At 38.6% G+C, this 25,068-nt stretch overlaps 1 protein-coding gene across 1 annotated transcript; it reads left to right on the plus strand.

The window, feature by feature from the left end:
• Positions 1-21,109: 21,109 nt before the first annotated feature.
• On the plus strand, positions 21,110-22,624 carry LOC132054216 (uncharacterized). Its single transcript, XM_059446261.1, has one exon. It carries the CDS (start codon positions 21,110-21,112, stop codon positions 22,622-22,624), a length of 1,515 nt encoding a protein of 504 aa, XP_059302244.1.
• Positions 22,625-25,068: the final 2,444 nt, after the last annotated feature.

Here is a 25,068-nt window from a genome sequence, read left to right on the forward strand (position 1 = left end):
AACATGGAGTGGTTGTTGGAGCAATTAAACCGTTCGTTGTTGCAAATCACCAAGCGGGCGACCATATTCTAAGAGCTCCATGCATGATTTATGTTTTTATGAGTAAGCATTTTTATATTCTGGACATTGCATTTACTTTCTGTACTTCTGGTTTGATCATGATCCTGTTTATTATATTCCATGCTTTGCATACTCGACATATTCCGCATCGACCCCTTTCTTCTGGGGTCGCGTTTTCATGCCGCGCAGGCACTGATACTTATTTGGGTGATCCACCGCCAGATTCTGCTCACCGTCTTGGAGCGCTCCCTTGTTCGAGGAGCCATACTTTGATCCGTATTCTCGTTATTGTATATGTGCATATGCTTATTCACGGCACGGCGGGGCCCCGTCCCGTCATATGACTCCGTTGTTATTCTTAGAGGTTTGTAGACATATATATGTGGGTTATGGGTAGTCACCGTCCGCACCATCGTATCCGCGTGATTTGTGTTTTGGGCCCCCCCCCCCCCCCCCATTAGTCGATAGCACTAGCGGCTTATATGTGATATCATTGTCGAATGTGCCGATATGTATATATGTATTTGTGACAGATTTTGGGGGCGACGGTTCACTTCTCTGTATGCATAAGATCTGATCATGCCAGCTATGGTCTGATGTCCGACTTTTATGTATGTACAAGCCGTCTATACGCTGATTATGGTTAACGGGTTCGTACGGGTGCCCAGCTCGGGCACTAGTCACGGCCCACGGGGCTGGGTCGTGCCATAATCCGTCCATTCAAGAACAAGCAAAGCCCCTTGATTGACGGTCGTGAGGAGAAGAATCTGAGGATTACATCTTTTTATTTTTAAGATTTCATAAAGATTCTAACCCCCACACAAATTCTTGAAATCAAATATTATTCTTTGTCACTATTTTTCTTGTCTTGATTATTATTTTTCAAGAACGAAAACTTAGTTGTTACAGAAGTCTAAGAAGGTAAGCCGTAACTTACCTCGAAGGCCGAACATGTGCTATGAACTAATCCACTCGAGCCCTTCCCTTTCTGAATCACCTCAAAATGATTAAGTTTATCAATTAATTAATCTACATTAGATGACAAAGGTAATGATACCCATATTGCCATAATGCCGTTCGAAATCATAAATGACCCTTAAAAAGGGAAACCTGAGCCCACAAGGGAAAAATAGGAATTTCAAGTTGGAAATGGTTTACCAAAGGCTTATGAAGTTCAAAGACTAATTATCAACACAAATTAACCCCACAATCAGTCTCAATGTCATCATTAATTGAAAACCCCCAATTTTATAGTAAACCCTAACTTTTCATAATAGAAAAACTTAACTGGAATAGAGATTCAAGCTTAGTATGTAGTTATACCCATGATTCCATGACTAGATTTAATAAGATTCCTCAACAAACCCATTTACATAGCACAAGATTCATAAAATCAATACTAGGGTTTATAACCCACCTTCCCCAACTAAAACAATAAAATTAGCTTGGGTTTCATAACTAATACCATAAAATAATCATAAATAGAGTGAAGGGACTTACCCAAGGAAGAATCACCCCAAAGCTCTTCAGAAGTCCCCCCAATATCTCTCTAAGTCTTCAATTTAGTGAATGAGGCAAATGGGTTCGGAATTGAAAATTTAAGGTTTCTGATTCAGCGATCTCGCCTACACGGAACTTGTGTTTGCTTACGCGATCCCACAGATGTAGAGTCATTAAATGGCGCGGCATTTCGCCGAAGCGGAATACCACTCGCTATAGTGACACCGTGCCTGCTGAAGAAACTTCGAAGGTGCGAGTTTTCCCAACTCAACACAATCTCTCGTCTGCGGACTATCCCCCAGAGGCGGGCCCGCAGATGCGGCCAAACCTATGCATACGTGACACACCAGACTATCCTCAAAACCAGACATCCATCCAAGACCTCCCTGATACAACCAAACATGCAGACCCATGTAAAAACACACTATGAACTCAATTGTGGCCTTAGAATTCCCAACAGAGGTCACCTTGACCCGGTCAACCGCCAAACGGCCAAAAACAAGTTACCAACCAAAGGTCTAAAAATCTCTCGAGTGCCTCGGTAACCGAACCAAACACCCCACCAAGTTATCGGCCCTCCGGACCTTATGGTGTTGATAAAATTCCCAAACAGGCTCGTTTACCCAAAAGTCCACTATTGGTCAAAGGTTTTTCACTTTAAGCCTCTAATCTCCTCAAACACCACCAATACCCGCCCGATCACCTAGTGAATCATGCCACCCATCCCCGCAGGTCAAAATCACTATAACAAAGCTAGGGGAAGAGTCAATGGGATAAAAGGGTCAAAAGCCTAAACGACCAAACGGGTCGTCACATCTAAATAACATGTAAATGGGTGGTTTATTTCCATCCTCTATGTAGGTCTCTATATATTCCAACCAACAATATTATAAATACAGGCTAAGAATGAATTAGTTTTTCTACATACTTGTAAGCATTTGTTGCATTTAGTGTTTTTTGTTTATGGCATCATTTACTCTTAACTTCACGAGGATTATTACATGATATTATCTGTTCTTTTTGTTATCTCAATTCAAATTATTTTTTTCTTCTTGACAGATTTTATTTTCTTTATCTTAAATCATTTATCTTCCTTAATTTCTGTTTTCTAACTGTTTGACTTAATTTTTGTTTTCTAACTGTTTGACTTTTCATATGGTGTTACTAATAGTATTGTAAATTTTCAAGTGAAGGTGTTGTTTGACGCACATACTCCCTCCTCCCCAATTTATGTGCTGATGGCCGGTCGGATTTCGAGAATTAAACGAATTTATTTTTGACCACAATTTTCTTGTATTTCTTTTAAATTACACATTATTGTGAGCGATAGTACCTTTTACGTAGTTTTTAAATATTTAATTTTTATTCCAAAAAGTTTAAGATTTATGTTCGAATTTACTGTTAAAATTAAGAAGTTTGACTTTAAAAGTTCGAACTATGACACATAAATTGAGACAGTGAAAGTACTATTTTGAGTGATGACTGTAAAAGGCTAGCTGACGAAGCTTGTCAGATTTTGGATGCTCATCTAAAATCAAGTTATATGAGGTATATGTTTTTACCATGCAGTTTACTCCGCAATGCAATATATACATAGTTATTTTAATACTTAATTTGACTCATGTTTGCTTGTAATTTTCTGGGGAAATAAAGGAAAACGAGACTTAAGATAAGTTGTTCAGTTAAGAGAGATAAATTTTTTCATCAAGAATGATTCATTGTGGTAGCTTTTATGAACCTCTACGAGAAAGTTCACTTGAATGTAGATTCATATTTTTCTATTATTAGCACATTAGCTGTATCGATTCTAATCGTTTCAAATTAATGTTCATAGTCCAATTGGTAAATCGTATTTTGACATTTTCTTGAAAGTTAAAGATTTTTTTTTATGCTTGATATCCGAATATTTTATATATATCTTTTTTTGAATTAGGCTGCAAGCAACGGCTATTGTTCTCCGAATGGGTACTTGAATTGGAGTTAGTTTAGCAAAATCGTATTTAAAATTGAAAAAAAAAAGGTTCATAATCCATTTGGTGGGAGGCATTTGGCGTTTTCTCAAAGGTTAAAGATTCTTTTACACTCGAAATTCAAATATTGTACATAGTACATATATCTTTCTTTAAATCAAGCCAGCGGGCAACTGATATTATACATATATCTATAAATGAGCATTTGAGTTGAAGTTTATTTATAAAAATATATTTGAAATTTAAGCACAAAAACTGTAGGTTTTTTTTTGTTGTTAAATGGACATTTTATTAAAGGCAAAATACATAAACAGGCCCTCAAACTTGGCCTCAAATGACAAGCATGCCTTCCAACTTTGGGTGTCAACAATTAGGCACCTCAACTTGTCTCCACTTTGTCAGTTGAACACTCCAACTTAAAAAATGATCATCTAAACACCTCCAAAATTTATGTGTCACGTCAGCATTTGTGTTTACGTGTTCAACTTTATACAAGTTAAGGTGCCTACTACTGCACAACAAAAGTTTGAACGACACACTTGCCAGCTGAGGCCAAATTTGAGGGTCCGTTTATGTATTATGCCTTTATTAAATGCTAAACTGTTACATGCGATATATACTTCTCTTGGCAGGAAAAAATTCTGAAATTTCAAGACATGAGTGAATAAAACCAACAATAAGTTGGTTGTTTTGTTTTGTTTTCAGTTTTGCTAGTTTTTGCTTGAGTTTCTTTTATCTGAATTGTAAAATTAGTTGTCTTTAGTAGAAAATTAATAAAAAATACAGTTAATCTAAACTCTAATTAATTCCAATAAGAGTATCATCTTTGTGATATAATTAATATACTAAAATTAAAATTGTTCCATTCTATTTCAACTGAATTAATAAAATTATTATTCTTAAAATTATTAATATTTTTTATAACCGCCCGAAGCGTGGACAAAAACTTGTGCTCTATATATTTAAGGACTTGCTAGAAGATTTCTTAAGAAGATCTTGGTATATTCTAGCCTGGTGGATAATTCTAGAGAAGGGGCTTATTTGTGAATATGTAGGAACTTGTACAATTATTATTATTTGCATTTTAATCCCTAGGTGAGTAATATAAATAGAGTGACATTCATTTGTAAAATCATCAAGCAAAACAATCAAGTTCTCTACAATACAAAAGCTTCCAAGCAAATTTCTCTTGCCTTTCGTATCTACTATTCACTTAGCGATCTTGTGTAGTAATCTAGGTTGACTTGGCATAGCAAGATCGTGAGCAATTTGTGCAAGAACGTGAGCGAGTTGTTAAGTGCCGCACGTGCGCTTAGTTGATGTCTAAGGACGTGACAACGTGGTATCAGAGTGAAGGTTTCAACTAAGGGAATGGGAACAACGGAGAAATCAGCGCTACTAACACTCAAGCCAACATCACCTAGGATGCCGCTGGCAAGAAGTGTCATAACAAAAAGAGAAATGCCACCAACAAGAGCCAGGAGGTGCCACCAGAGGTTGATCCAAATGAAACGCTTACATCCCAAGAACCATCTACTACTGAGGCGAGCAAGGATGATGTAAAGGTCCTGTCCGAGGATGCCTTGCTCAGTAAAGAATGGCTTATGAAGGTTAATGTGGGGATGGAAACCGTAGACATCTTTAGCCAACGATTGGGGAAGGTGGAGGGCACCTTTAGCGTTCTTTAGGGGCACATTCTTAAAGAGATTGAAAGCATCTGAAATGGCTTGGAAGGGTGTATACAGGCCGAGATTGAGGTAAGGCAAACCATAATTGCCTTACAGTGCAAACTCATAGAGACATTGAGCACTATTGATGCCATGAAGGCAAAAATAGTGGCACTCGAGAAATAGGTCGACTCTGGTGTGACCAAGGCAGCCAACAATGTTGTTGTGACTAGGGAGGCCAAGATCGCGGCTCCCAAGCTACCAGTGTTTACTGGGGTTCGTGATGCACAAGAAGTTGAGAACTTTCTTTGGCACATGGAGAACTATTTCAGGTATGGAAAAGTAAGGGATGATGAAGGCAAGATCAACACCGATGTGTTGTATCTATCCGATATTGCCATCATATGATGGAGAGGGAAGGTGGCCGATACTGAGAGAGGTCTATGCGCTATTAGCGCCTGGGACAAGAGATAATTCTTCCCAAATAATTTCTTATACAAGGAAAGGCGCAAACTTAGGGTGTTGAAGGCATGTGGACCATACACAACTAAGTCAAGGAGTTCACCAAACTTATGCTTCAAATTCCTAACCTCAGCAGCGATGACTCATTGTTTCACTTCATGGGCGGATTGCAAAACTGGCTAAGCAGGAGTTGTAACGCCGACAGGTCATCGATATAGACCAAGCCATAGTGGAAGTCAAGTCCTTGATGGATTTTAGGCATGACAGGTATGATAAAGGAAAAGGCAAATGGTCAAAGGGGGCAATGCTAAAGGTGGGGAGACTGTGGCAAAGACAAAGAGACCTACCAGCAACACTCCAAGACTCTAGATACCAACAAGTCGATGGCAAGAAGTTAAGTGGTTGTCAGGGCTATGCTGAGAAGAAGGCGCAAGTCGAGAAGAAGGGATACTACATATGCGGAGGGCCGCGCGACTTTAGAAATTGTCCCAACTTAAAGAGCCTCAATGCAATGATCCGTGAACGAAAGGAGGAGATGCAAGGAGAGAGTTCGGGTGCAACATAGTTGGGGACGATCAGACTATGTGGTGCTTTCAATAAGCAAGTTATCCAGCCTGATGATAATAACAATCAGTACGTGGACCTCACCATCAACAACAAGCTCGTTCGTGCTTTGGTGGACACTAGAGTCACTACAAAAAAAAGAGTAATTTGCAGAGGTTGAAAGTTGCAATTCGTGGGGTTTTTTAGCCTCCACTAATTGCTTGAGGAGGCTAAAACCCCCCGCAAATTACAACTTTCAACCTTCGCAAATTACCCTTTTTTTTTTTTTGTAGTGAGTGACTCACAATTTTGTGACTAAGGCTGCAGCGATGAGACCAGAATTGAAGCTCGCTCCAACTAACTCCAGCATCAAGACCGTGATTGTCGAGCCCCAAAGTGCCTGTGGTGTATCCAATGGTGTTGGTAATCAAGCAAAACAATCAAGTTCTCTACAATACATAAGCTTCCTTTAGCAAATTTCTCTCGTCTTTCTTATCTACTATTCATTTAGTGATCTTGTATAGTAATCTGAGATGACTTGACATAGCAAGATCGTGAATAAGTTGCAAGAACGTGAGTGAGTTGTCAAGTGTCGCACATACGCTTAGTTGAAGACTAAGGGGGTGACACTTGTCTCTCTATCTCTCTTCATTTTTTCTTTCATCTTTTGATAGTTACTTTTTTAGCTTTTTTCGCACACTAACAATCTCCTCATCCAACTAAGTTCCACATGACTCATCAACAAGCCCCCCGTATGAAGTTCCACATGGACGATCACCTCATAGATTATCTAGATATTTATTCTGCGCCACCACACTGTCAGAGTATTTATGACCACACAAAAACTCAAAAGCTAGCTTCTTTAGTATGTGTGCGTCTCCAATCTACTTTGACCTGGTAAAGGTAGTAATCGGGTTCCACGTCATCTCACTCTGTCATATTTATATTCGTTCGTCCCTACTGATAGACTCTGCTATCAATTGTTGAGCTAAGTCAACTTAAAAATACTCTTAACATGGTGTTATATTGTTGGCTTTGGACCAAACTCCTATGATTTTCTCCAAAGAAAAAATAAAAATAAAATTATACCACTAAGAATATCTCTACACTTTCCAGCTATCAATATAGGCTTTTGTCCGCACAACAACGAACCCTTTATCTTGAGATAAACTATATTGTCGCCGTGAGATTATACAATGGGATCATTGTCATTTTTTAATAATGTTATATATCAAACATGGCGATGGGTCTTCGGTCCTCCCTCTCGTCATTTTTTTTTTTTTTTTTTTAAGAAAAGATTGTGACATTTGTTTTTTTCACCTTATGGATTGGACATGTTTGTTTTTTGGGTAATGTACTCATACTAGCTGCCAAACCGTGGCAACAAATACTAGTACTAGTGAAAGCATCACTAGTCATATATTCTATTAATTTTCCAAATTTTAAATACTTTTTGCAAGATATGATAATGTTAGAATATGTTCGTCTTACATTCTTATAAAAACATATGTTCCATCAGTAACTGTAGCAACAATAATTATAAACATAAACCGTTACTTTATTAGGTATGTTGGGTCGCCTTCTACTAGAACTACAAAAATTTGAAAGGTTTTTATATTGGAGGAATATTGTATGATAATTATTGTGAAACTTACATAAATAACTACCTTTTATTGCCTTCTAACTAGATATAACTATAAAATGCAAAATTACCAAGCCTAGCTATTTTTCTTTAAAAATGCGTGTATTTCTGTTTTTTTGAAATATAGAGAAATACAGTGAACAATAAACACGCTCCAGTGAAATCAGGAGCTATTTATGGAACAGATTTTTTGAAATACAGTGAAATACACGGAAATATAAAATCGAGTTGAGTAAAAATAGGCTATATTTTTGGAACAAATAGGTTATATTTTTGGAACAAATTCTTCTTTTTCTTTTTAAATGGTAAGTTAAATTAAATCAACCATATTTCACGCATTCCATAACATCTCATGAATCTCTCTCAACTTTTATCACAATCAAAACTTTTTGAATTCAAAAACCACTAAAGATCTGAAAACTTCCAAATATAGAAAAATATACCCTGTAATACAATGAAATATGGTTGATTGTTTAAGAAATATAAAGTTGTAGTATGCATATATACAATGGAATACAATGAGATATATCAGAAACTATTTCATAAATTAGGAATACAAAATGCAGAAATACATTGAAATACAAAAATCGTGAAAATAAAGTGGAGTAAAAATAGGCTCTACATAAAAATAAAAATAAAAAGATAAATACATTTAAATACAGCGAAATAATACACTAAAAAATTAGATATATTGTTTGTTGATACACAGAAATACACTGAAATATACTGAAACATTTTATCAAACACTTGGTGGGCATGAAGCTCCACAACTCTCATCAATGGTGTTTCTACAACAACAACCTATTCTCTTGCTCCTAGATGATGCTACAATATCATATTGCTATAATTAATACTATTCTTCATCACTCATAAGATAAACAACACCATATGATTAGCAAACATAAGAAGGATTTTCCTCTTATTTCGGCCAATCCATGTAGATTTAGGAAACGAATTGTTATGGCTGAGCTTCGGCCATTGGCTGGAGATCCTCCACTGCTTTTCTTATTGCCACTAGTGTATTTTTGCATGGAGTATCAATATTCGCTATTAAAATAGAGAGTTAGAGCTTGTTGAAGATACTCAAACAATGGCTGAAAATATATATAAAAAAAAAAAATTGAATGAAAAGTGAAGGTAAAGACGATGAAATTAATGAACAATAAAGAGAAATACAACAAATAACATAATGAAAATTAATTACCTGTAGAAATTGGGTAACTAATAAGGAAGAAGAAGAAATCGTGCTAATTATAGTGAAGAATAATGAGAGTAAAATATGGTTGTGAATTGAAGATGTGAGAGAAAAATATTTGAAAAAAAAAAGAGATTGTGGGTAAGTGGGAGAGATACCTTATTTTTAGGGAAATACACTGCAGTTACAAAAACAAGTTATAGATGGTAATTTGATAAATAATTAAGCTACCAAAAATAATTTTTAAAAAAGGTAGCTATTACTAATAAATAAGTCTTAGAGGTAGTTATGAGCTGTAAATTTTCCATAATTATTTATGAACATGTTCCAGGTAAAATTGTCATATTGTCAATACCTACAAATTAACAGATCCCAAAAAGATTGCCATATGGATCATGTGAATTGCGATCGTATTAGTTTCTAATTACTCCAATTAATTACGAGGTCCTGAGGATCAATATATATGAAATAAGAATGAGAGTCAAGCAATGACCACTAAAATATCAAATTTTAATAACTTTAAGTATATAAGACATAGCATTTACTTTTAACAAAATTTATAACAGTTTCATAGAACTAATGCATTTTATGATTGAATTTAAGTTATATAATGATAAACAAGTGTCTTCCATAAAATTTTATTAAAATATACCTTTTTTTTTTGTTTCCACCCGGTGTCCGGTATCTGCACTGGAGTCCGACTATCTGGATTCGCACCGTGTGGGGCTCCATTCGGGGGAAGCGCTCCCTACTAAGAATTTTTTTTTATACCCAGGACTCGAACCCGAGACCTCATAATTTTACCCTTATTTTTAAAGTAAGCAATTACAAAGAAGGTATAATGAAGGAATTTTTAAAATTATTTTTTAGGTGTTTTACCCAAGGATCGCTGATAAGGTCTTTTATGACATGAAAGAACACAAAGAATAATCAATCATCTGTAGCGTGTTAAAGCTAACTCCTCCGGTTATTTTACATATTTGGCCTGTCTGCAAAAAATAATTACATTCGTTAGCTAAATATATGAAAATATATATTATTATGTATCAAGAATGTATATTTTATGTATATTATACATTAATATACAAATAAAATATACATTTACTAGCTATTATTTTAGTAGGCGGCTATTTATGCTTTCTCTTTTTGTTTTTTTAAGTCCTTGATAGGTGCTGGAAATTGAAAATAGGGAACGGTATTGTTCCTTTTGCCCAAATCCTAAATCAGTGCACACAACATCAACCAATTGCAATGATGTGTACTGAAGATTACCAGAAGATCACGTGCATAGAAGAGCGGTACCATAGGCTTCTGGAGGAGTACTTAATTAATGGGAGAGGGTTATAGTTAGTCTGAATAGTCAGTTAGTTAACAAGTCGTGTATTTTATTGTTTAGTCCTGATAGGTTTTTAAGTATATGTTAGGTTAATAAAACATTAGCCCGCTTCATATTTCTATGATGAGTTATGAGTTTTGATGATCGACATATGCATCAGGGACCAGGTCCTTTATCAGGTCCCCTGGGCACTGTACGAACGTGACAACTGTAAAGTTGTGGCACTGTTCCGACTTGCAGAGCCACAGCTGGACAGACGGATCATTGCAATGTCTCTATCTATATCACATGCCACTCACATGATCCTCACACGCTCGCATTGGTCCCCTAGATAAACAACATGTTGGCATTTGTTTGACCTAGCACTTGAAACATATTATTCTCATTGTTGAAAAGAGCAGCAGCCACTGTTTTCTCTGAGCTTTCAAGATCAAGACTAAATAACTCCAAGGACCAGATTCTATGACTGAAGATGTCTTAAGTCCTAGGTTTTTTTAGTCGTTGTCTTTTGGTCTAAATATTGTAAACCTACACTTCTTTTAAGAAGGGCTTTTGTCGGTGTTTGGTTCATTAAGCTTTTTGTGTAGATGCCTAACTATAGTTAGTTATGGTGAGTTGAAGTTCAGCTAGAGGTAGTTGACTTAGTTTGGTTCTTGGCTAGAGGTAGTCAAGTGAGTGCTTGCAATAGAGTTATTGTAAGGGAAGAGATTAGTGGGCTAATTCCTTTGTTGCAAAAGACTTGTAATATGAAAAACGTTGCTCTGTTAGTGAAGTTGGAAATGCTATCAGTATAGGTCGTGGTTTTTAATCCCTTGAGCAAGGAGTTTTCCACGTAAACATTGTGTTTTGTTTACTTTCTGTTTTTGCTTCAGGGAACAGATAAGGTACCTGGTCCCTTATCTGTTTTGGTGCACGCTTAGTTTCTATCAATTGGTATCAGAGCGGGTTCTTTCTAAAAGGGTAACACCTAGAAAGGATCTCTCATTATGGCTGCTCCACCAAACTTTAAGGAAGGACAGTCGATCACGGGACCTCCAAGGTTTAATGGAAAGTATTATGGATGGTGGAAAACTAAAATGCATGACTATTTAATGGCTGAATACTCTGAACTCTTGGACATCATTCTCGATGGTTCTTTTGTCCCTATAAAGACTGATGCTGAGTCTAGAAAGCTAGACGTAAAACCCAGAAAAGAATATACCGAAGCTGATAAAAAAGCCATGGAAAAGGGGTTCAAGGCAAAGGAGATTTTAATGTGTGGTATTGGACCAGATGAGTACAATCATGTCTCATCGTGTGAAACTGTCAAAGAAATATGGGAAGCCCTCTTGACGGCTCATGAATGAATCTCTCAAGTCAAGCAATCCAAAATAGACATGCTCACCACTGAGTATGGACTATTTAGAATGAAGGATGATGAGTCAATCCACGATATGCACACTCGTTTCACCTCTATTATCAATGAGCTTCATTCTCTTGGGGAGGTCATTCCAATCAACAAGCGAGTTCGAAAAATACTTGGCGTTCTAACAGGGTCTTGGGAGAGTAAAGTTGTTATATCCCGTGTTTTAGCATATTCGAAAAAATTTGGAAACAACCTTGGTTTGTAGGGAATGAGGTCAAGTTTGGATTTTTCTTAGTATGTGTATGTTGGTTATGGAAGTTTGAATGCGGAAACAATGGAGAAGGCCTAAGGGCAAATTTGGAATTTTGGAAATTTGTTTCGGGAAGTACAAAACAAGAATTATAAGGAATTGGGCAAAAAAAAAAAAAAAAAGAAATAAGGCCCAATTAAGGGAGGCCCAACTGCCAACATGGCCTTTGGCCCAAGTCCATTAAATAGTCATGTGACTAATTATATAAGGTGGATAACTTTTAAGAAACTTCAAGAAAAATTGAGTGAAAACAAGAGCAAAAAAAAAAAAAAAAAAGGAAGAGCTCACGGCTAGAGAAGGAAAAAAAAAAAGAAGAAAAAATTCTTGGAGCCAAATCCTTGGGTTCAAATTTATTTCTTGTGGGATTATTACTAAGTGCAAGATTATCTACAACTTGGTATAATTATCTTGGCAAGAGGATAACTCTAGTGGCAAGTGAGAACTTGGAGGAAAGGTAAGGATTTCATGCCTTTGTTATGTTATGGAAGATATATGCATGTTGTAGTGTGTGGAAATGATTAAAAAGCATGGAAATTTTGTGTATTAAGGGTATGTGCATGTTGGGGGTGAATGTGTGTTAAGGTGTAGGGAATATGAATTGAATTTTATGTGGTAATCTAGTTGTAGTTATGGTGAAAATTGTATTGGAAATGAAAGTTGAATAAATTAGTGAAAGTTGGAAAATATGAGGTATGGCCGTGTGGTATCATGTTGATGATGGAATGTGAATTAAATCTTGCTAGTATGTTAAGTGTGTAATTGTGAAGTGAATGAAAGGATAATGATTCTTGTTGTTATGGAAAAGAAAAAAATGGTTGTTAAGTTGTTGTAGAAAAACATGCAAGTTTATTGTAACTTATGTAAATGTGGAAATGAAAGTAGGAAGATGCAAATTATGATTGTCATTGATGAAGTTGGAAGATAGGAAAATGTCATGAACATATATGTTAAAGATTAGAAGTGTTGGATGAATTATGGCTTCGGCGGAAAGTTTGTATATTTTGTATATCTTGAGTATATATTGTAGAAACACTATGAAATGCTTCCGAATGGTGTTGTAATGACCTTGATTAGTAATGAGTGAGAGCATGTTGGTGTTGATTTGAAAGTATAAAGTTGAATTGGGAATTATTGCATTATGCCGGAAAGTAGACAAATTGTGTTATATTGTAATTTGTGTTGATCGTATTTGTTGATGGTGTTATTGTTGGCTTGTTGTTGGTTATATTTGAGCCGAGCTAAATTATCGGGGCGTCACGTTTATAGGGGAGGTGCTGCCGAAATTTCGGTAGCTAAGTATAAACCCAAAGAGTGAAATGTTAACTCTCATGAATAGTAACTGGTAAAGGTGACCATTTGCAGATTTTTGACGAAACAAGAATCGAAATTGGACGAGCGTAAGGCACAACAGAGGTATGTAAAGCACTGCCCTTCATTCTTTGGCATGTTCTAAGCATAATAGACTCGAACGCGAGCCTTAGATACGATCCTGTTCCTAGAAATTCAAGATGGGAAATTGACCTTATTTCATTCAATGAGATTGAATTGGTCTCTTAATATTTCGTCGGCAAAATAACCTATATGTATGCAACTTTCACCAATGAAGTTAGAATGCTCTAAAACTCTCTTGGATGACTAACCTATGATTCGTAATATACGTACGCCACCTCGGTTCGGCCCAAGGTGGGCCCACAAAATTCTGATACTTCCTGTACAGCTTTAACTAACCCATTTCTGTCCGAAATTCATAGGTAACTTTGGTTATTATTCTGTTTGCTATGTGATAAGTGCTATGACTATATTTATGAGTCTTATAATACGTTCTGACATCTGGAACGATTCTGGACATTCTGTTCTGATATAATCTGTCGTGCCATCCCAAATGACACGTACGCGTATCTGTTACGACTATGATCCGATAATTCTGATTTGACTTACCTTCTGAGCTATTTCAGTTTCATTAAGTCTGTATGTCGGTCTGTATGCATATGGTTTCTCATTAATCTGTTCGTGGATGCCTCAATGCCTCCTTCACTGCGCCCGGGCCAGGTTCTGTGATTCGTGCACTTCACTGCATTATTCACCGCGTCCCCGGATGTGCGGCCGGGATCCGTTATATATCGATTATGATTTGATTATGTGATATTATGGGGATGGCGGCCAGGATGGCATTTGATACGATCTCGTCGTCCACCGCGTCCCGTACTTACGAGGGCCGGTTCGTTACCGCGTCCCGCAAGCGGTCGGGATCGATATCTCGATATGTATGTCCGTATATGCTTATGACTCTGCATGCATGATCTGAAATTCTGGTTTGGATAAGGATCTGTCTGTCACATTTACGTACGTCCGATTCGGATTCGATCTACGTCATACTTCGAGTTCGGTTACGTCCGGAGAGTTTGTCTGCTACACCTCCGTACCTCGAATTCCATTGACGATTTGTAATCATACTCTGTATATCTGATTTGCATTGTGCTTCCGTCAGCCACATTCTGTACCTCTAGTCCGTATTGAAACTCCGGCAGCTACGCTCCCTAAATCTGACATACTACGATTACGTACGTACACTCGTAAGTCCGACTACGCTATGGATCCGATTTCGCCGTTATGATTTTACATATTTGACCACGATTATGATTGTGTATGTTATATTTCCGCTTTACATACTCGGTACACTTGCATCGACCCCCTGTTCTTCGGGGCCGTGTTACATGCCCGCAGTACGGACGCACCGCGTGATACGCCACCGTCCTAGGCGTCGATCATTGTTTGAAGGGCTCCCTTTGATCCGGAGCTGATACTTTTGGTATATATCTTTTGTTGTTTGTATGTTCTGTATATATGGTCATTTGGGGCGGGGCCCTGTCCCGTCTTCGATTCTCGTTCGTATGTTAGAGGCACACGTAGACATGTTTGTGGGTTGTGGGTTGTCACTTGTTCGGTAGGCGTGTGCGAGTTGCGACTACGTCGATATAATAGCCCTAACGCCCGCGCGTGTCTCGGTATGTATATATATATATATATATATATGTATGTTCATGCGCGCACCTTATATACGTATGAATTTATGTATGTACGAACGAATTAGCCGTTTGGTACGCCGGATACGGTAGGTAGGTACGTACGGGTGTCCAGTTAGGACACCAGTCGCGGCCCACGGGGTTGGGTCGTGACAAAAGTTAATGCTATAACTGAAGCCAAAGATCTGGAGAAAATGACCATTGATGATTTGATTGGAATTCTCAAAACCTATGAGGTGAAGAAAAAAAAAAGAGCTTGAAAAACGGGAGCTAAGGAAAGAGAAGAACCTGGTCCTTAAAGCGGCTAAAAGTGGCTTAAGTGGTGATGAATCTGATATGGCCTACATTACAAAAAGTTTCCATAAGATGATTCGCAAAAATGGTGAGTTCTCCAAGATAGGAAGCTCCAACAAGAACTTCAAAAAGAATGACTTATGTCACAAATGTGGGAAGCATGGTCACTATATTAAGGAATGCCTTCTTCACAAGAAAGATTACTACAAGAATGCTGACAAGGGAGTGAAGAGGAACCAGGTCCCTGATAAGAAGTTCAACAGAAGAGATGTGGCTGACAACTTGGTAAAGCAGGCTCTAGCTGCTTGGGGAGACTCCTCTAGTGAGTCTGAAGATGAAGATACAGGGGATACCTCCATGATGGCTATTGAAGATGAACCTGCGAAGTATGAGTCCATCTTTGCACTCATGGCCAAGTCGGAAGATGAAGATGACAATGAGAATGAAGAGGTATATTTCTTTGACGTTCAAAAAAATCTGAAAAGTTATTCTCAAAAGAAATTAATATCTCTTGCAAATGTACTGATTGATGCCTATCATAGCCTTATAAATGAGAAAAATGTCTTAAATGAAGAGATTGAAGGGTTAGAACAAGTAAGGGATGATATGGTAGTAAACGTTGTGGATCTAAAGGAACAAGTTGAACTGTTAACTAGGGATAATACTTTGTTGATTAGTCAGATGAACAAATGGGTGAACACCCCTTCTAAGGGAAAACAAGTGGGTAGTGAGACTTATTTTGAGCTTGATAGTGAATCAAAAAGGCTAAAATTAATCTCTCTTTTGAGCTAGAAAGAAATAGGAAACTTCAAGAGGATATAAGCTGTGTGATATGTGAAATTGATAAGTCTCTTCACTGAACCTGCTCCTCTAACAAAGTGGATGCTATGTGCAAGGGTAATGATGGTAGACAGGGCATTGGTTATAAAAAGGCGAATACCCTATTCAATCCTCACAGCAAATATGTTTCTGTGACTGATAATTGGCTTTGCACCTACTGTGGCAACACTGGTCATTACAAAAACTCCTGCAAAGAAATTTTTTAGTCTATGCACAGAAACAGAGGTTATGTTGAAAACAAACCCAAGAATGCGGGACCTGGTCCCCACAAAATGAAATCTGTGCTACCTGCATGGGCGAATAGATCTCTTATTCACCCATTCTATGATTACAAGGGACCCAAGTTAGCTTGGGTTCCTAAGACTGACAAATAACTTTGTTTGTAGGCTTGAGTGTGAGGGAGCAGTCAAAAATGGTTTGTGGATAGTGGCTGCTCAAAGCACATGACTGGAAGGATGGAAAATCTTCTCTCACTCAAGGCCTTGAAAGGTGGGAGTGTGTCCTTTGGTAATGGGAAGAAAGGATATATTCTTGGTATTGGCAAAATTGGCAAAACACTCTTCCATGCTATTGACAATATTTACTATGTGAAGGGTTTAAGCTACAGTCTGCTGAGCGTGTCCCAAATATGCGACAAAGGAAACAAAGTGGAGTTCTTGTCTCATGTGTGCACTATCACTAATCTCAAAATTGGAGAAGTGGTACTAACTGCAAAAAGATACAAGAACATCTATGCAGCAGATTTTGGCTCATCTGATAATGGTGATTTGACTTGTCTCAGTCTTTTGTGGATGATAATGCTGAGCTGTGGCATAGGAGACTCGGACATGCAAACTTCACCTTGCTGAACAAACTGGTGGCAAAGGACCTGGCCCGTGAGCTACCAAATGTAAAGTTCAAAGATCACAAGGTGTGTGATGCATGTATAAAAGGGAAGCAAGTCAGGACCTCTTTTAAACCAAAGAAAGAAGTAAGCACCTCTAGGCCACTTGAGCTTCTTCATATGGATCTTTGTGGGCCTATGAGGACTCAAAGCAGAGGTGGAAAGAAGTACAATTTTGTGATTGTTGATGACTTTTCAAGAATCACTTGGACCTTATTTCTAAGAACCAAGGATGAAACATTCCCTATGTTTGTAGCCTTTGTGAAAGTAATTCAAGTAAAGTTAGGACACCAAGTTGTAAGTATAAGATCTAATCATGGCACTGAATTTGATAAAGCAAACTTTAATGAATTCTGAAGATGGGATTAGTCACAATTTCTATGCTCCCAGAACACCTTAGCAAAATGGTTTTGTGGAAAGGAAAAATAGGACACTTGAAGACATGGCAAGAACAATGCTGATTGCAAGTGATGTGGCCAAAAGCTTCCGGGTAGAGGCTGTCAACACCAATTGTCATTTGATCAACAGGTGCATGATCAGATCCTTGCTTGAAAAGACACCATACGAGCTGCTAAATGGAAAGAAACCCAAGCTGACTTGGCTTAAGGCCTTTGGATGCAAATGCTTTATTCTTAACAATGGTGAGGAGGCCTTAGGAAAGTTTGATGCTAAAAGTTATGAAGGAATCTTTCTTGGGCACTCCTCTCACAGCAAGACATATAAAGTTTTCAACAAGAGAACTCAAATTGTGGAAGAAAGTGTGCATGTGATATTCGATGAGACAGATGAGTTGGGAAGCAAAGGGACACAAAGTGGTGAAGCAGATGATGGAGACCTCTCAATTCCAAATGAGATTTTAGAGATCACAAATGGAAAAGCTTAAATGATGAATCAAGTTGAAGCAACCAATGAAGAAGATGTAGCAGAATATCCAAATGATGCTAAGGTACCTGGTCCCTCCATCACTCCACTTGAGGCTGAAGATCGAGTAGGTGATCTTTGTGTCAGGAACTCCTCGTGATGATCAGAGAAGTGGAGATCATGTATCTCTAGATGTGAATGATGAATCTAATGTGGAGGCACCTGGTCCCTCAAGCAGTGAAATTCAAGTATCCAACTGGAAACACAAAAAATCTCACCCTCTTGAAAATATAATCACTCCCTTAAACTCCGACATCCAAACCATATCTAAGGTAAGAAATATGTTTGCCTACTCTACGTTCAACTCCCAAATTGAGCCCAAAAATATCAAGAAGGCATTGAAAGATGATGACTGGATTAGTGCTATGCAAGAAGAGCTTCATCAATTTGAAAGGAACAAGGTATGGCACCTGGTCCCTAGACCAACAAACAGAACAGTGATTGGGACCTAGGTGGGTGTTTCGCAACAATCTTGATGAGTTTGGAAACACTACCAGAAATAAGGCAAGGCTGGTAGTTCAAGGATATAATCAAGAAGAGGGTATTGACTATGATGAGATTTTTGCACCAGCAGCAAGGATGGAGGCAATCAGGATTCTAATTGCTTTTGCATCACATATGGAATTTAAATTGTTCCAAATGGATGTCAAAAGTGCATTTCTCAATGGATACTTGAAGGAAGAGGTTTTTGTCAAGAAACCTCTTGGCTTTGAAAGTCATGATCATCCTGATCACGTCTTCAAGCTTGACAAAGCTCATTATGGCTTAAAGCAGGCTCCTCGAGCATGGTACGAAAGATTGTCAAAGTTTCTTCTAGAAAATGGGTTTACAAGAAGAAGAATTGACAACAATCTGTTTCTAAAGAAAAGAGGGTAGAATCTGCTGATTGTGCAAGTATATGTTTATGACATCATTTTTGGTGCTACTCTTTATTCCCTATGTGAAGAATTTTCTAAGCTCATGAGAAGTGAATTTGAAATGAGCATGATGGGTGAGCTAAACTTCTTCCTGGGACTACAAGTCAAGAAATCTCAAAAGGGCACCATGATTAGTCAACAAAAGTATATCAAAGAACTTTTTAAAAGGTTTGAAATGGAAAATGCGAAGCCTATTGATACTCCTATATGAGCCGCTACTAAGCTGGACATGGATGAACCTGGTCCCTATGTGAATGAAACCATGTATAGAGGTATCATTGGGTCATTGTTATACCTAACTGCTAGCAGGCCTGACATTGTGTTCAGTGTAGGGCTGTGTGCTAGGTTTCAATCAAGTCCTAAATAGTCTCATTTGAAAGCTGCTAAAAGAATATTGAGGTATCTTAAAGGTTCACAGGACCTGGTCCTCTTCTATCCCTCTAGAGATAATTTTGACTTGGTTAGTTATGCTGATGCTGATTATGCTGGTTACTTGGTGGATATAAAAAGTACCTCCGGTATGTCACATTTTCTGGGGTCATACTTGATCTCATGGGGTACAAGGAAATAGAACTCTGTGGCTCTCTCTACTGCTGAGGCTGAGTATGTGGCTGCTGCCTCTTGTTGTGCTCAATTTCCATGGATCAAACAACAACTTGAGGACTTTGGTGTCTTCACTGCTTGTGTGCCTCTAATGTGTGACAATGCTAGTGCCCTGAATATGGCAAAAAATCCAGTGCGCCACAAAAGAACCAAGCACATTGATTTGAGGCATCATTTCTTAAGGGATAATGTGGAAAAAGGTTTGATCTGCATGAAGTTCTGCAACACAGAAGATCAGATTGCAGATACTTTCACCAAGGCACTGGGCAGAGAATATTTTGAAAGGAATCGCTTAGAGTTGGGTTGGATAAAGCTAAACTAATTATCTCCCAATGACTGGCTATGTCAAGAGAAAAGGTACAATGCTCAAAGTGTTTTTTGGGGACATCTAACTCACTTTTATACTGTTACAAGTATACTCACATGGCACTCTCAGGACAGCACAAGCACTGAAGCCATTGCATATTTCAGAGTTTTTGCCTAAGCTTTATCAAAAATTAGTCAAGGGACCTGGTCCCGCTGACTCAGGTTAGTAGTCAATTCAGTACTTATATACTCTTAAATTGTCAAAGTGCCATGTCATCATTTGTTCCCGCCCCCTTTCAAAATTCCAACATCGAATCATCACACTTTTTCAGAACCGAGCCGACTTAAATGACACAGTTTGTTTGCTAATGGGAACCGGTTCCTTCACCCACTTTTAAAACCCAGCTATAAATTTCTCTCTCTCACACTTTACTCTTAACACTCAAGTCTTCATCGTTCATATCTTCTCACATTAAATCGACCATGTCAAACAAAGAAACTTTATTTCCTAGTGTCTCAGAAGTCAATCCTTCCCATTCCTCTCCTAAACAACTTACTTCAACCAACCCACAAACAAGTTCATCATCTCCAATAATTTCCCTTTTTAAAGAACTAAACCCTAAAACGTCTTCCCTAAAACCTGCTGGTTTCACTAGAACTCGTAAACGCCAAATCCCAAAGAAGTTTGTGCCTACTTCCACACCCTCTGAGAAACCCAATTCGGAAGGAAGCACTCATACTATGATAATCTCTCAATATCTTGAGGCATCTGTGGAAACTACTGAGAAGGACGACGGTATGGTAGTGACAAATCAAGGAGTAGAAACAGAGACTGCAATTGAAAAGAGGAACTTGAGGGAAGTTCCTCCAGACTCAGATAATCCAACTTCTCTTGCAAATGTGGATATTTCTGGTGCTTTGGGTAAAACTGTGGTAACGGGTGGTGAAACGAAGGATAGCGTAGAAAATGTTGTTGCTAATGTACCTGGTAACAGTGGGGAGATGCAGATTGAGGAAGTGGGTGTTTCAACTTAGGGGGAACAGAGTAGTTTAGGTGATACTTTGGTAAATGAGGGACCTGGTCCCTCTAAAATAGTATCTGCCTCTAAATTGGTGTCTACAATCGCAGTTCCTTGGAAAGAACCCATACCTGAAAGGAAAGCCTCTTCGGAGGAGGAACTGGCTCCTTTAACCATTCTGAGAAGGTTAACTCTGAAGGTAATGAAATAAACTCTGATGATGATGTTATATTGAGAACAATATATAGACAGAGGTTTGGGGATGCTAAGCAAATGAGAAAGAGGGAAAGCAGGAGAAAACATCTTGCAGATAGGAAGCCTGCTTCTAAACAAAGAAGGAGACCTCCTACCACAAGGCAGAAGTCACAAGCAAGATTAGACTCTGCCTTATTGATTAACAAAGCAAAGACTACTAGTAAGAGGCGGAGGAGAGTACATTTAGCAAATTTGAGTAAGTTGAGAGATGAAGAGGAAAAAGTGATTGCGATGTCTGATGGAGAAGAAGAGGATAAGGAAGCCACCTTTCTCAGAAAAAACTCAAAAAGTACAGGAACGTCAGTGGCTGTTGAGAAGAAAACTGTGGTTGAAGGAGCTGATGAAAGTGAAAAGGAAGAAGCAGTGGCAGAGGGGAAGAAAGCATTAAAATCTTCAGTGAAAAGAAAAAGCGGTTTTAGTGAGGAGGGAGGCTCTTCCAAAAGAAGAAGAGTCTGTATCAAAGGGCTTGGTTCCTCAAGGAAAAGAAAGCAAGCCCTAGAGGAGGAAAGACAACACAATCTACAAGGGCAGAAAGTTTTACTGGGAAGAGTAATTGATCCAGAGCTTGTTGGACACAAAGCATTAGAGAAATTAATGAAAGTGCCCAAATCTCAACAATGGGATCACCTAATGGAAGGTCCTGCAGTGGTTTATGAGAATGAAGTAGCCGATTTCTTTGTAAATATTCAGTATACTGATGACTACTCATTGGTTTGCCAAGTTGATGCAGTGGAGTTCACCCTCAATGAAGAGCTGCTGGGGAAAATTCTTGGTGTTCCAATTCATGGAGTAAGTAGACTGGAGGAAGGCGACAAAGCTACTGCGGACTTCAAGCTTTACCTATTTAAAAGGGGACAACATGTTACCACTGAGACCATATGTAAGAAACAAATGAAGTCTCATTATCAGTTGCTCTTTGAGTTTGTGAACAAGGTCATGCTTCCTCGGACTGAGAAAAGGTATATTTCTTCCAAGACGGACCTGGTCCTTATGGAAACTTTGGATGGTGGCCACTCGATCAGTTTGCCTGGAATAATGTTGCAGCACATGATAAAGGTGGTGGATGTCAAGGATGGTAAGCATGGTCTGCCCTATGGCTTTCTCCTTACCAAAGTGTTTGAGCATTTCAAAGTGCCTCTTGGTAAAGCCTCCAAAGGGACCAAGAAGCAAATGTTCTCTATGTCCACCCTGGAGGAGTGTGAATGTGTCATAAAGAAGGGAGGAGCAGGGACCACATCCACTATATCCGGTCTGATTGAAGCGAATGAGAAAATCTGGTTGATGTTGAGGTTACAGGTTGAGAACACCCTGCTGAAGGCAGAGATCACCAAACTGAAGTTAGAGGGACCTGGCCCCAGTGGTGATACAACGAATGAATTTGTAGAGTTGCGAGAGGTTAATTCTAGTCTCATGAAGAAAGTTGCCGAGCTCCAGGAGAAAATCATGGCTAATCACAAAGCCGCGGACGCTAGACTAGACATGATTTTCAAATCTTTCAACACTGTCAGCTCTTCCAACCCTACCCAACCCTGATCATCTATTCCATCCAATTCCTAAACTTTTTCTTTGATATTGGCATTTTGACAGTTAATTTAGTATGTTTGTGTTGAATTGATTACTATGTTTTTATACTAACATATCGTTCTGCTTGGCACATTCTTTGATTTTTGCATATGTTTTTCTTTATGTTGCTTTGCTATCTCTGTTGGTACTCATGCTGAGTTGCCCAAGTGTCTTGAGTTAATGTTTCTGAACTTCTTATTGCTTATGTCAACGTTTATCTCTTTTCAATGATGCCAAAATGGGGAAGGTGTTTCGTATTCGCAAAAGGAACCTTGGTTCTCTGAATGAAAATGAGAATATAAATCCCATAAGCTTTCAAGTAGATAAAGAAGTTAAGGCTAGTGACATCAGCTATCGGCTATTGGCCTTTGTGAAAGCTCCTCCTCAATATGTTTGATCCCTTTCCAAGCCTTCCTCTTCGTCAATGATTATGGGGCGCTCCGCCCTTTACCCAAAGAGTACAAGAATAGCAATCCACCTATTGGTGTGCTGCGCCCTCAACCGACCCGATCGTCCCAATCGGTTGTCCTCACTAAGAACAGATCCACAATTTCTTATCTAATGAATATGAAATTGCTATATAATATTCCTTTGCCTAGCTGCCCATTGCTAGAACTTCCAACGCTAAGGTGGTTGGTGTGGTAAGGCAAGCAACTCCTCTTTCCGAAGAAGAGTGCCTGCCCGAGCTATCTTAAAGTAAAGCTCTCTAGGTTAGCTATAGGTAAAGTTCTCCCAGAGCCGGAGACACCGGCCGCTACTCCTTCAGAAAGCAGGAATCCAGAAGGAAGGATAGGACACATAATAAAGACCTAAAGTTGTTCATCGGATGAGACCGAGAATCGAAAGATGTCTATCAAAGAGCGAGAGGGACTTACTAGACGACTGTCAACCAGCTCTGAAGGTTGCAAAGCCTTTAGAGTGCCCCTGAACGGAAGGAAGGAAATATATTTCGAAATCTTTCCTAGCTACCGGGGAAGGGGAGATGAGAACATAAGTAACCATTAAACTATAGAACCTCACTTCAAATAAAGGCTTCTCATCGTTAATCCGGGTTCACCTTGGCCCTCGCCCCAGAGTTCTTATGAAGACTCTGGTGGTGCATGTGTATGATAGGGCCCTCCATAAGCGCCAAAGATCAGTGATGTTATCATGATAAGTGTGGGAAGTCGATAGTGTACTCGATGATTGAAGGACCTATCGACTTGCATTAACTTCCCGTGGCTAGTAAGGGGAACTTTAATGTAATTGCCGATCCATTAGAAAAAACTTGGGGGTCGGCCTCCTGACTTCAATGCCTTTATTGAAGTGATAAACTTTGAAGGTATGATTTTCTCATTTGGATTATTTGATTGGGCTTTCAATGACAGCAAATTGACTTGGAGCAATAATCAAACCAGTCAACATTGTATCTGGGCCAGACTAGATAGAATCCTTTTGAATGGGGACTGCCCGCTTCTATATTAAAGCCGTTTTGCTTCCACCAGAGTTATGTGGATTCGGCATTCTTATTTTCACATTGATCTCAACCATGCTCGGGAAATCCTTTTCAAGTCTTCTCCAGGAAGATTGACTCTGCAGAGGGAACCTGGTTCTCCGAGGGAACATCACTTACGAGTTTGTCATCATCAAAAAGGGGGAAATTGATGAGTTATGAGTTTTGATGATCGACATATGCATCAGCGACCAGGTCCTTTATCAGGTTCCCTGAGCACTGTACGAACGTGACAGCTGTAAAGCTGCGACACTGTTCCAACTTGTAGAGCCACAGCAGGACAAACGAATTATTGCAACGTATCTATCTATATCACATGCCACTCACATGATCCTTACATGCTCTGATTGGTCCCCTATACAAATAACATGTTGGCATTTTTTTGACCTAGCACTTGAAACATATTATTCTCATTGTTGAAAAGAGCAGCCGCCACTGTTTTCTCTGAGCTTTCAAGATCAAGAATAAATAACTCCAAGGACTAGATCCCGTGACTAAAGATGTCTTAAGTCCTAGGTTTTTTTAGTCATTGTCTTTTGGTCTAAATATTGTAAACCTACACTTCTTTTAAGAAGGGCTGTTATAGGTGTTTGGTTCATTAAGCTTTTTTTTTAGACGCCTAACTATAGTTAGTTATGGTGAGTTGAAGTTCAGCTAGAGGTAGTTGAATTAGTTTGGTTCTAGGCTAGAGTTAGTCAACTGAGTGCTTGCAATAGCATTATTGTAAGGCAAGGGATTAGTGGGCTAATTCCTTGGTTGCAAAAGGCTTTTAATCTGAAAAACGTTGCTCTGTTGGTGAAGTTGGAAATCCTACCAGTGTAGGTCATGGTTTTTAATCCCTTGAGCAAGGAGTTTTCCACGTAAACATTATGTTTTGTTTACTTTTTGTTTTTGCTTGAGGGAACAGATAAGTTACCTGGTC

This window comes from Lycium ferocissimum, chromosome 4 (genome assembly GCF_029784015.1).
Source record: "Lycium ferocissimum isolate CSIRO_LF1 chromosome 4, AGI_CSIRO_Lferr_CH_V1, whole genome shotgun sequence".
NCBI classification, from domain to species: Eukaryota; Viridiplantae; Streptophyta; class Magnoliopsida; order Solanales; family Solanaceae; genus Lycium; species Lycium ferocissimum.

Coding starts and splice junctions, on each gene's coding strand:
- LOC132054216 (XM_059446261.1), top strand. CDS start 21,110: ATGAGAAAGAGGGAAAGCAGGAGAAAACATCTTGCAGATAGGAAGCCT.